The sequence below is a fragment of the Sinocyclocheilus anshuiensis genome, unplaced genomic scaffold (assembly GCF_001515605.1).
Source record: "Sinocyclocheilus anshuiensis isolate Anshui unplaced genomic scaffold, SAMN03320099.WGS_v1.1 scaffold252, whole genome shotgun sequence".
In the NCBI taxonomy this organism is placed as follows: Eukaryota; Metazoa; Chordata; class Actinopteri; order Cypriniformes; family Cyprinidae; genus Sinocyclocheilus; species Sinocyclocheilus anshuiensis.
The window spans coordinates 25,174-38,240 of record NW_015554095.1 but is presented as its reverse complement, the minus strand read 5'-3'; the positions used below and the strand labels follow the sequence as shown (position 1 = coordinate 38,240).

Below are 13,067 nucleotides of genomic sequence, written 5' to 3'. Positions count from 1 at the left end.
TGCCCGACAAAAAATCAGACAGGAGAGTAGATTAACTTTGGTGGACTTAAACTTGAAAAATTATGTGTATTGACATCTTTCCGTGGTTGAAATACAATACAATCTGATGTTCATTCATGTTTATTTTGTGCTTAAATAAACTTAAGTAAAGCTTAAGTAAATATGAAAAGACTATCAATTCACATGCCGCTTGAACTGAGGCGCTACAGTGATCTGTCACGACACATTAAAGAGCCACAAAACGATATTTGTTTGAATTTCTTAAAAAAATTACAAAATTTGAAAGCTGAGACCTTGTTTCATACCAGAAGTAACCTGCTCTGTCTTGTCTATCAGCACGTTGTCAGTTTCCTCTTTGCTCCGCAATGTTTTTTTTACTATGTGAGAACAGGATGTGTAGTGTAAGAGCAGCATTGTTTGTCGAACATAGCAACAGTAACTAAGGAGGGCGGCTTTTTGCAAAGGGTCAATTGGACGAAAGATTTCCCCACACAGATTTCGCAGCGGTTCAAGTTGGCACACAAATTCACTGCTTTGACCAACAGAAAGCTGCTTGGTTTAAAAGTGACTTCTGTGTGAGGTGTGCTTCATACATGACTATTGTGTCCGAAATTTTGCTGAATTTTTGCTAATGTGAGTGCACCTTAAAGGGAGGATAGTTCACCCAAAAATGAAAATTCTGTCATTAATTACTCACCCTCATGTCGTTCCAAACCCGTAAGGCCTTAAGACAAATTAAGAAATTTTTGATGAATTCTGAGAGCTCTCTGACCCTCCCATAGAAAGCAATGTAATTACCATGATCAAGGTCCAGAAACATAGCAAGGACATCAGTAAAATAATCCATGTGACATCAGGGGTTCAACCGTAATTTTACGAAGCTACGAGAATACTTTTTGTATTAAGATTGTGCGCAAAGAAAAAAAAATAAAAAAAATACTATTCAACAATTCGTCTCCTCCGCGTCACCCTGGTGCCATTTTGGAGAGTATCACAAACGTAAACAACGTATGCTGTGCTGGGTCAGCTGCGCCACGCTGATACGTTATTTTCGTTCAGATCAAAGCGTAAACAACGTAGAAAATGTAGCCATGTGGTGCGGCTGACAGAACAGCATACATAGTTTACGTTCAGTGGATACGGTCACGGTGCGTGTGGAGAGATGAAGCAAGGACTCAAGTGCAGGATGAATGGTTCTTTCTTTTAATAATAAAATTCAACAAAAACCCCTAAGGGGAAAAACAGACAGGCTAGGAACTGCACTACATGCAGACATAACACACACACAACGAAAAAGGACGGATCAGCACAGGATTACCGACACCAGGAGAATAAATAGGAAACCAAATGAGGAGGCTAGCGAGGGAGACACAGGTGGAGCAACTTAAACAATAATGAGGTAACAAGATGGGCGGGGCAAGACAATAGACAGGAGAGAGCACATGGCACCAAACAAACACAACACAAGCCATGTGCTCACAGAAAACAGTGTCATCTGGTGGCCATCATGGGCACACCCGCTGAAGACTGACAGATACTCTCCAAAATGGTGCCAGGGTGACGTGGAGGAGACAATTTGTTGAATAAAGTCGTTGTTTTGATTTTCTTTGTGCACAAAAAATAATCTCGTAGCTTCGTAAAATTACGGTTGAACCCCTGATGTCACATGGATTATTTTAACGATGTCCTTACTATGTTTCTGGACCTTGATCGTGGTAATTACATTATGGGAGGGTCAGAGAGCTCTCAGAATTCATCAAAAATATCTTAATTTGTGTTCCAAAGATGAACGGAGGTCTTGTGGGTTTGAAACGACATGAGGGTAAGTAATTAATGACAGAATTTAAATTTTTGGGTGAACTATCCCTTAAAAACATTGCCAGATTTATGCATTTAGCAGATGATTTTATAGAACGCGTAGAGTTGTGTTGGGGAAGCTACTTCAAAACTGTAGCTTGCCATTATATTTTTTTCTAACCGTATACTGCCTTTATTTTTTTTTCACATACAAAGACCCTTTATATGGTGTGAGAAAAAATATTGTGAGAACAAGTCATGTTAAATAAAATATTGTTTCTATTATATTTACTTATTTATATATATTTTTTTTACATGTAAAGATGCTTAATTCAAATTATTTGTGTAGCAGTTTTCATAATAAATATAATTCCAGTATCGCTTTTTATGGAAATACAGTATTAAACATTAAATGAACATTTATATTAACAGCTTTATTTTTAATCCATTTCCTTTACAGTACAAATCCATACACTTAAATTAATCAGACTTTGCAGTGCTACATGCAAGAGATAAACATTATAGAAAAGTGCATTTGAGTATTGTGCTGGGCTGTAAAGTGTAGTGTGCAATACAATGTGACATAAAAACAGTGTTTGTTACAAAATGTTGCATGTTAGTAGAAAAGCTACACTGCTTTGTGTCACTTGTTAGTTTCTTCCCGATGGCAACATCATAAACATTCATCCTAAGTATAGACAGTAACATAAAGTGTTGCAACAAGTTCAATAATTGCTCTAAAAGCACAAGCTGAGAGTGATAAAAGAACGATTTTTTTTCTTTTAATGTAGTTACTCTCTCTCTCTCTGGACTAACAGTGTTTGCATTTGGAGGTTCTACGATGAAAAAGGATTGGATTATTTTTTCTTTTGCTGTTATAAACAAGGGTTGACTTACTGTCGCGTACCAGACATATGACCTCGGATGTGACACATTCATTGTTTTAGAATTGTCAGATATGTCAGGCACTCTAGCTAATCTCTCATGTTGAGTAATATAGAACGACATCACTCTTGCGGCTCTCTGCACATCATCCCCGTTGCCCATCCACCAGCCTCTGCCATTCAGCCTCCATCTCAAACGGCCCATCTTGCTCAAGTCAGACTCAGAAAGAAAGTGTGGTTTGTCTGCCACGTCTGCCAGCATGATATATTATGTGTCTGTGTGTTTCTCACTCTATCTATCCTACAGTATATGTTTGTCAGTGTTAGTGTATGTGTGTTTTCTTTATCATGACCTCCCATTATTGAAGATTTCTTTCTCTTATAATAATTGTTGTTTGCCTTCAATTTCTCCTCTTCCTTGTTATTTTTCACTCTTTTGCCTGTTTTAAGCAGGCATTTAGTCTGTCATTTCCTGTTGTTTTTGACTCGGTGTGTGCTGACATATTGTGCCAAATAAAAAGTGAACAAGTGCAGGGTCTCTGCCAAACTAATTTTTGCATTGGGGTGCATCAGCAGTATGTCCAGCAGACATCAACTCATTACTTTAGGAGCAACTCATTGACCATGCACTTCAGGGGGGTAAAACCAGCCTCAATTAAAAACCGTTGAGCGTAAAACAAATGAAGCTGCAATTTGCTGCCTTCTCTTTCAGATGGCTGTTTTTATCATCTCTGCTTTTTCCCCTTTCTATTTTTGTCTGACATTTTGCCATGCAGGCTTTAGAATTTTTCTCTGGCTCTGCCTTTAAATAACAGTCTAGTCCTCCCACTGCCCACAATTCCCCAGTGCTCATGACTTTCATCCCACTTGACTCATGAAGTCTGAATAATGGACAGATCTTTCCCGAACACATTGCTCAGTGGTGTAGTTGCAAGTATCGCTTTATAAGGCTACGTCAGCCTTCAGAACATCACTAATGTCCACCTTCAGGCCCTCAAAATCATGAACCATTTTGCTATATTTCATGGTGTTTGTAGTACAAATTATGTAGATAATGGATCAGAGTTTGTCTGTATTTCCCAACTGACTTAGCTTCTGAGGTACTAGCTGCTATATGGTTAATTTCTTGGATCGACACCTTCCACATCTTTTCTCTTCTCTCTTATGCACTGTTAAAATGTTTCCTGAAAGGACTTTGGACCTCCTAAAAGATGGTTAGTTGAGTTAGATATTTACCCAACGATAAATGCTGTAAATGGGGTTTCATGTTTATCTTATATTTATATATTTCAGCATCTTACATTTTTTTTTGTGATGGATCTATTCATAGTATACTTTTTGATTTTTGAATTTGATGGGGTCCAGAGTTCCTAATTTTAAAGTTTCTTTTAAGAGCTTTTTTCCTCCAAGTGCACGTGAGCTGCGGAAATGCCAGAATCAAGTTGAAAGCATCAAGACCAGCATGAAGTCTCAGTGGGACGAAAAGGCCAAGAGATTTGTTGTCATACCCTCCTTTTTGGGGCTGATGGGTATTGCATTGAGTTTTACAGTTAGCGTGTCCAAGACTGGTGGGCGACCGGCGTTTTGTGGCTATATTCAAATGTGGTATCATTCAGCCCAAAACCTTCAATTGCTTCACCCAATAATCTGGCCGTTGTTCTCAAATGTATTCATAGATGGAATTGGAACGGGCTAAAATTGCCATCTAAGCAAAGGATGTCTCATTAAATCATAGTCATGGTATCATTAGCTTGTGCCACAAAAATAGAGACAGAGATGGAGAGGTCCAAGACCCACATTCTCCACCGCTATTTCATTCTTCTCGCATTGGTTAAAAATAGTTTTGATCCATTTTCCCTCACTTTAAATTCTGTTTAAGCTGATTTGGCTGATGTGGACGTTAGCTGGACTAGAGATTGCAATGGCATGACATCAGAGAGGCACCGCTGCCAATAGGAAACAAAAGTTCAATCCATTTTCCGTAAATAGGATGCCAAAACCTTCACTTTCTCCCAAATTTTTTTTATATTTTTTATTTGGGGCGCAAAAGGCCATCTGATATGAAGCTCTTTCATTAAACTCAGTGCAGTACTCATTAGATATAAACATCCGGTTATGGAGACCGCTTTCCCTCTGTCACTGATTTATTAGTATTATTATTGTGCTTAGTATGATTGGAATCAGCAATGTGAGCCAATCAAAATTGAGTTTTGTCCCTCCAGCGTTACGAGCTTTTTTGAATGAAAGTGCATAAAGGGAGAGCGTCTCACTACAGAGGGTAGGAGGGAAGCAGATGAGTGGGGATGTCCTATAGGAGCTGACCTGTCTACTGTAAAACCAGGCTGTGAACATACACCTGTTCCCATCCCAACTGTCCCCCGTAATTGAGCACCTCTGAAACTGGGGCAGTCAACACAGCAACTTTCAGTCCCAGTGAACGGTTTTGGTTGCTGCCCCCTGGATACTCTTGTCTGCAGCCCAAATAAATTAATTTATAACACAAGGGTTAAAGAGCAGAACATTGACCTCATCTCAGATTTTGTTAGTTCCTAGGAGTCATAAAAAATAACAATAAATAAGGTAAATAAATAAATAGCAACCAAAATGGCAAAGATTAGCCAAGTCTGGACGTTTAGGATTCATAAATTGTACATTATGAAGCAAAGGTAATGTTCATGGCTTCTATTAGCGGAATTAAAGCCAGATGGGCTAGAAGATTCCTTTGGTAATTAACCCCAGAACCGGTTCTGCTGGCATCTGATCCTGAGAACTCACACTAGAGTGACCCCATATACGTCATATGCATGTTTAAGAAATATGACATGTAGAAAATATATCATACGAACATGATATTGTTTTTATACATTAAATAAACAAGAAGTGAATATCAAGTAACTTACATTCAAGACAATATTTCCAGCTACTTTGTCTGTTTGATTTTTTTTTTTTTCATTTTCCTAACAAAAAGAGTTCCAAACAAAGTCAAAGCAGAACCGCTGTGTGTCTCCAAGCAAAACTAGTGGCATTTTGTCCAGTGTTTTCAAACAAATCGGTCAAGTCAGTAATTCAATGACTCACTCATAAAAACATCTGGTGAATTTGAAATGGTATATTAGCGTACTACTCCAACTATTTTTGTCATATTTTTATTTGGAAGTACTAGGGTATTATTCTAGTATTTTGCTTTAACATACTTCAATGAATCAGCACTCTTGAGTAGAATGAATGAATCAAAGTCTCACTCATAAAGATGGTCACTTGCTGTAATCTGCAGAAAGACTCTCTCCCAGTGCTGTTATTTTTAACTAAAACTATTACAAAATATATATATTTTTTTGTTATTTGAAGTAAAGCTAAAATATATGAATATTAAATGAAACCTAAATTCAAATTTGAAATACTGCTTTGGCAACTATCTGAAATACACAAGTTTATTTTCAAGTCCTACAATTACTAAAACTAAAATGAATATAAATATTAAAAAATTATAAAATTGACAGAAGCACATAAAATTGTTAAAGCTAAAATTAAAATGAAAAAAAAATTCACAATTCTAATAAATACTATAAGTATATAAATAAAATTAAAATAACACTGGTGACTGGTCCTCATCACTAATACAAAGACACAAAGTCTGTGTAGAACATGCAAACATGGACAATGGCTTACGTATAGAATCTCTACATGTTAAACTGAGATGAACATCCAAAACATTACTCGCATCACTTTTAACAAGCAAATAATTTGGACATGTTCTAGATGAGTCATACTCAAATTCACTATCCAGTGGGGAGCAGCCATGTGATTAAACAAATACTGCTGATGTGGCAGCGTTATATATAAAAAATAAAAGGTTGAATGCAGCACCTGTTGCTTTGGTCCAGTGGCTGGTGCCAGAAAAAAGCCTGCCTAATGGGCTGACAGGACCACAGGGAACACAGCTGCCGCTCACAGCCCTGCCTGTGTGTTGAGATGATAAGCCCCCCGGCCCCCCGCTGCTCTGCCATCCCTCCTGTCCTCTCCATCCTCAGCAAACAACAGAGAGAAATCACAAAGAATAGAAATGGATCAGCAAAACTAGCATATGCACAAGTCCGTCCAAACGGAATGGAGTTTATTTTGTCTCAGGGAATCTCATTAGAAAACCCATGACAGTAGGTCAATTTGTTTTGTTGAGGTGTCTGTGAGTGAGCAGATCTGAGGCATCCTGGCCCCTCATTCTGGGCTCCTCTGCCTTTGATCTGATATTTGGGACAGACCACAGAAACATAATCACGGTTAAAGGAAAAGTTTACACGAAAATGAAAATTGTCACTTACTCAGCCTCATTTAGCTCAAAGCCAATATGACTTTTTTTCTGCGCTATTCAAACAGACATTTTGAAGGCTGTTTTGCTTTTTAAGCTTAGCAAAAGCACCATTACCAAAGTATCATAAAAGTGTTCCATACAACTTTAGCACTATATTTCAAGTACAAGTACAAAATCATACAATAGCTTTGTGTGAGAAACAGGATGCAAGTATGTTGTTACTCACTGAAAGGTTTAGATTTGTAAATAAGTCATTCTTTTGAATCATTATTTTGGGTCAAATCAATGAATGATCCGGATCATAAAACTAATTTAAATGAGTCTTTCACAAATTGGACTGATCCAGTTTTCAAGTTCAACTCACTGACTTGATGATACAGTCACAGTGAATAACATTGGCTTATTGTTAATAGGGCTGAATTTGTTATTACTCCCTGAAAAGTTGAAGACTATGAATGGTCCAGTTCATAAAACGAATAATTGTTTTGCAAATTTAACTGATCAGGCTCTCAAGTGTAACTCACTGACTCGATTCAGTTGCAGTGATTAACACTGATTCGCTTTATTCCTCACACAGAGCAATCATAAGGCTTCAAAAACTTTAAATGTGACACAAGTCATATGGACACATTTATGATGCATTTGCACCATTTTTAGAAACTAAAAACTTTGTAATTTTAAATTTGTAATTCATGGAAAAAAGCGGCCAGCACAGCCTTTCGAATCTCTTCTTTTGTGTTCCACAGAAGAAATAATGTCAAACAGGTTTGAAACAACATGAGGATGAGTAAGTCAATTTTCATTTCTGGATGAACTTATACACATGTAGTATGATCTACTGTACCTCTTTTCTTCTCTTTCCCACTGGTTCTTTCCCTCCTCTTTTCTCAGTGCGGGCATGAGTGTGTACAAAACAATGTTTGTTTCAGTACTGTTATTTCATGATTCCTCCCTGTTCCCATGGTTCTTCAGAAGCCCAGAGTAAACCCTATTACTCCGATTACTCACCTACACGGCTTCTCATCCACAAGATATGCACCAGCCACTATCTGGACCTGTTCATCACAATTGTCATCGGGCTCAATGTTATCACCATGTCCATGGAGCACTACCAACAACCTAAGGTACCTCTTGCCAGTGGTGCCAGTAGTGAGAGTGCATGCGCTTGTTGATATTCCATTAAGGAAATTAACTCGCCTGTTATGTAACTGCAAACAATGTTCACTGCTATCTCATATTATGGCTCTGCATAATATTTGCTGATTAGGCAGCTGATGTTTATGTACTCTTTTTGCTATACCGCATTTTGATTATATCATAGCAGTAAGTATATAATCGTAATCTTTATATTATTATACTCATTTGCACTTTCATTGTGCTGCTCCAGGACATTTTGTACCATTGCTTGTGTCTAAAGAAGCCTTATGAGGGTAATGCCTCACCAAAATAAACCACACTGTAGTGTATATGCACTGAAATTTATGCATATTCCCTCATCTGTCTTTTCCTTCCGCATAACACTACAGAGACTCTTCATGAATATTCAATAGACGACTAAAACAATAACACGAGTTAGCAGATATGCTCTGGGAGTTTAGATTGAATTTCTGTTAATCATTTGGGTGGTGTAGTGTGTTCTTCTGAAGTGCTTTATTCATTCCTTTATGACAAAGGTCAGTTTTGCTGGTAAAAGACCACTATAAATTAAAATTGACTGTTTTGTGGTTCTTTCAAAAGGTAGGAAGTTAGAAAAATAGAAAACATTTTTAAATGATTTATTCATTTGTATTTATTTGGTGCATTTTTTATTGTATTAGAATAATTTATGTATTTATTTTTAGAGAGCACAAAGAAAGTTTTAAAGTTATTATTATTATTATTTAATTTATAAAACTAGACATTATTAACATTGGACTTTAAAATGTTTTATAATATAATGTATCATTTTAATGTTTTATATTTATTTAGTTGGTTGGTTGGTAGGTATCTCTCCAGTGTATCAAAACAGGTATCAAAACTGGTGTTTACTATTCCTATTAGACAACTCTGTAGTGATGCATCCCAGGGTTTTCACCCATCATTAATGGAGGTCTGCGACCTCACCTGTGGCTATAAATAGCAGTCTGTTTTAATTAGAGCCCCAGTGGCCCGCAGAATCTTGGAGGAAGTGGAGCAAAGGGGATTGCTAGGCTTTGACCGCTTACACACTCATTCCGTGAACAGAATCAATTGATTTTCTGGTGCATCGTCACACTTAGCCTGGCCTTAATTACTGTGTGGTGGACAGGGAGAGGCCAGACTCCTGGAAATGTCCAATGACTATCAGACCCTGAAGATGCCAGCTAATGATTGTTGTTTCTTTTGGGATAATCTGACCACCTTTGATAACTCATCATCTTTTCTGCTTATTGATAATGGAATGACTCATTCAGCCATCATTTGGCTTATAGTTTGTGTATTAATTTATTTTCTGAAAGAGAGGATGCATTCTTGTTCTGCACTTTCACTATTACATTATCTTCTGTGTTTTAACAGGTCCTGGATGAGGCTCTGAAGATCTGTAACTACATTTTTACAATCATATTTGTCCTAGAGTCCGTCTTCAAGCTTGTTGCCTTTGGATTTCGCCGCTTCTTCAAGGATAGGTAGTATATTTGACCCTCTCAAAAGTTACATTTGAGGTAGTTGATCCAAACCAAATCAAATTTACAGTAAATCCGTTTCCATGGAGGTCCAATATCCCTATCAGCATAATTTTTTTGTGTGTAAACGCAATAGGGTTTGTTAGTATTCCTGAAGCCACATCCTTTGAAATTATATCACAGCTTTGAGATTCCTTGGTTTGCCTCAGACTGTCAGAAGCACATCGAGGGCTGAATGCACTGGCGTCTGTGGTGAAAAGCCAGAACCTTATTTCAATCACTTGTGGTTTTGGTAAAAGAAACCTCTCTTGAGTATCCAAATTCAGACTGCCTGGGGCTTAAACAATGAGAAAGCATCCTAAATGGTATTTATTCCATTTATTACTAAATTAGTAACAAAGAAGTGATAAATGCTTTATTCTACCTTTTTAATATACATAGTATATGTGTAGGCCACACATATTTTCTATATAGAGTCTGAATAATCCATTACACTTTTAATTAGTTTTGAATAATCAGTCAGTATGGGGATTAGGCCCTTTACTGAAGTTGATAGGCCATTAGAAGTTCTCATGTAATCAACTTTTTCTTTCAATAGCGTAATAAAGAGCATATCATGTCAGTGTATTCCCAGATCCATAATCCATGTGTAGGGAAATGTAAAGCAGCTATTTGCGTACTAATGAGAACTTTGACACAACATAATTGATATGATTTTAAAACAAATCTCTCACCATAGGCCCTCCCATGAGTTGAAACTACTGTTAGACATTTCAGAACATGCTGTTCAGGAGGTGAAGGTTTAAGAGTTTTATTGATTTACAACATTGGAAATGGCTTTCTATTACTTTGATCAGCTCTTTCATGCAACATACTCCAAGTTCGCAGGGAAGGAGGATGGAAGTACGCTTTGATCACTGAGCCCCTTTAGTGAGCAAAACTGGTGGGAAAAATGTAGAAATGCTTTGTGTTAATCATTTGACTTAAATTCCCCCACATATCTAATGAAACACCTCTCGTGGCTGCAGGCCCCAGTAAATTTAGGTGTCCTAAAACAGGCTCTAGGCTCTACCTCACCCATGACAGTGTTATATTTGACCCTCAGAGGGAGTTATTTAAAGTTAGCCGCAAAGTTTGAAGCCATATTTAGACGATGAACATGCTGAGAAGTCTGCTGGAAAAGAGAAGTAACATCCAGGGTCAAATAAGGGTTGTTTGCACAAAATCGCTTTTCATTTTTGAAATTGTGTTGCACACTTTGCCTGGTGTATTTTTAAGGATATGTAAGGTTAAGTCCTTTGAAGTTTGAGGAAATCATACTGTGATATTGAAGTGATTTTGAAAATTAGCACATTGGGCAATTTTATATTTCATTCTCTATTTTCAACAACAACAAAAAAAGAAACATGAAATTTCTCTCTTTAGTGGCAAAGAAAGCTGGTACAACAAATAAAGGATGCACTTAACAGTGGAGAATTATGGATGGTGTAATTTTGCTTCATAAACCAGCTAAATGTGTAAGATTTTCTGGCAATCTGACAATTGTTCATCAACAGTATAAAAATGTATACTAAATAAATTGTAACTTTTTACAATAACTAAAAGTTACATTTTAACTAATAGTTTGAATGTAAAACTATTTTTTAAATAAAACTTGAAAAAATAATTTAATTTCATTTAATTTAATTTAGAGTAAATAAATATGATTGAAATACAGTAAATTGTAACATTAACAATTTTTCTTAAATGAAAATGAATAATTTAATGTAATTAATTTAATTTAATCCAGTATAGATGAATACAATTGAAATATGTTGTAAAATCAACATAAAAGTAATAATAATCATAACAAAAAATTAAAACTGAAATATTGTTTTTATCCCAAGTAAATATAACATTCATGTGAGCACATCTTATAAATACGATCATTCTGACATGACTTGAAGGCAGCATTACTCTCTTTTATTTACTATTAATAATTAATATTTAATTGCTATAATTACTAATGTAATGAGTGTCTTTACGCAGGTGGAACCAGTTGGATCTTGCCATTGTTCTGTTGTCTATTATGGGCATAACACTGGAAGAAATCGAGGTCAACGCTTCCCTTCCCATCAACCCCACCATCATTCGCATCATGAGGGTGCTGCGGATCGCTCGGGGTTTGTATTATTTGCCTTCTTATCTTCCGTACCACCATAGTCCATTTTTCTTCCCTGCAAAAGTTTACACTCCTCAGCGCTCTGCCTGTTAGCCTCAGTAGATCAGACCCGGTTGTGTATGTCACCCTCAGGATCTCTGTTGTTTCACAGACTGCTCAGCAGAAGCCGTAGTCTGTTTAGAAAGAGTCCAGATGGCTGTAATGAGAAATTCAGTTCACACAGCCACTCTACTTATTTCTTACACACACACTCACAAGCTTATACGCTCACAACACACACAGTGTGGGAAGCTGGGGTGCTTGTCTACTTGGAACAATTATTCTTCCTCTAATGAAAGAGCTGCTGGGTGAGTCTTTATTGATTATTCCCTCAACAGAGATGGCCAAGCAAACACACCTGCTCAGATGTCTTGTGTTCTCATCAGGTTGTGTGTGTGTGTGTGTGTGTGTGTGTGTGTGTGGTTTTTGACAGCAACTTGGACCCAGTGTCTGATGAGAAGGGTGGAGAGACGTCTGGAGTGTGTCACACGGCTGGCCGGCCCAGCATCCCAACCTGTTCAGCTAGATAATGGGTGAGATCCACAAAACCTGCTCAAACATTTCAGCAAATGGCCTCGATGGAAAGTTCTGCTCAGAGCGCTGGTCTTTGCCAGCCTGCTTAGAGAGAAAAGGGAAGAGAGACGAGATGATAGTAGGACAGAGAGAGACAAGGGGACTTGGTTTGTGCTAGTGCCCTTTATGATGGCGGTCTGATTCAATTTGTTCAATCCACCAACATCCCATTATATTTATAAAACTCTATAATAGCACGACAATACTACTGCAAAGTTTTACATCCTTGTTTATGTGTATTAAAGGGGTCCTATTATGCTTTTTCACTTTTTGAACTTTAGTTAGTCTGTAATGTTGCTGTTTGAGCATAAAAAAGATCTGCAAAGTTACAAAGTTCAAAGTCAACTTCAAAAGGAGATATTTTATTTAACAGAAATCACTTTTCAAAAACTACAACGAACGACTCGTTTGGACTACAAAGCATATTTTCCGGGATTTGTGATATCACAAATATCGACGAATGGGACGAGACCTGGTTGAGCTGCACTAGAGAAGGCAACGAGTGTTATCACTATGTCGGAGACTCGCTATCTTTCCCAAGGCAGACGAACTTAGAGTGGTTACAATCATCTGGGTTTAAATCGCGCTCAAATTGATTTGATTTTGACACAATATTTACACTGAAGTTCGCAGGCGGCTATGGTAAGGGGCATGACATTTCC

At 37.3% G+C, this 13,067-nt stretch overlaps 1 protein-coding gene across 1 annotated transcript in view; it reads left to right on the top strand.

Annotated features, from left to right (window-relative positions):
* Positions 1 to 13,067, top strand: part of LOC107669467 (voltage-dependent T-type calcium channel subunit alpha-1G) — a 147,408-nt gene that overhangs the window by 116,085 nt on the left and 18,256 nt on the right. The window contains exons 25-27 of the mRNA XM_016461705.1: positions 7,963 to 8,114; positions 9,526 to 9,635; positions 11,661 to 11,794. Coding sequence (XP_016317191.1) covers positions 7,963 to 8,114; positions 9,526 to 9,635; positions 11,661 to 11,794 — 396 coding nt within the window. The remainder of the gene's footprint in view (positions 1 to 7,962; positions 8,115 to 9,525; positions 9,636 to 11,660; positions 11,795 to 13,067) is intronic.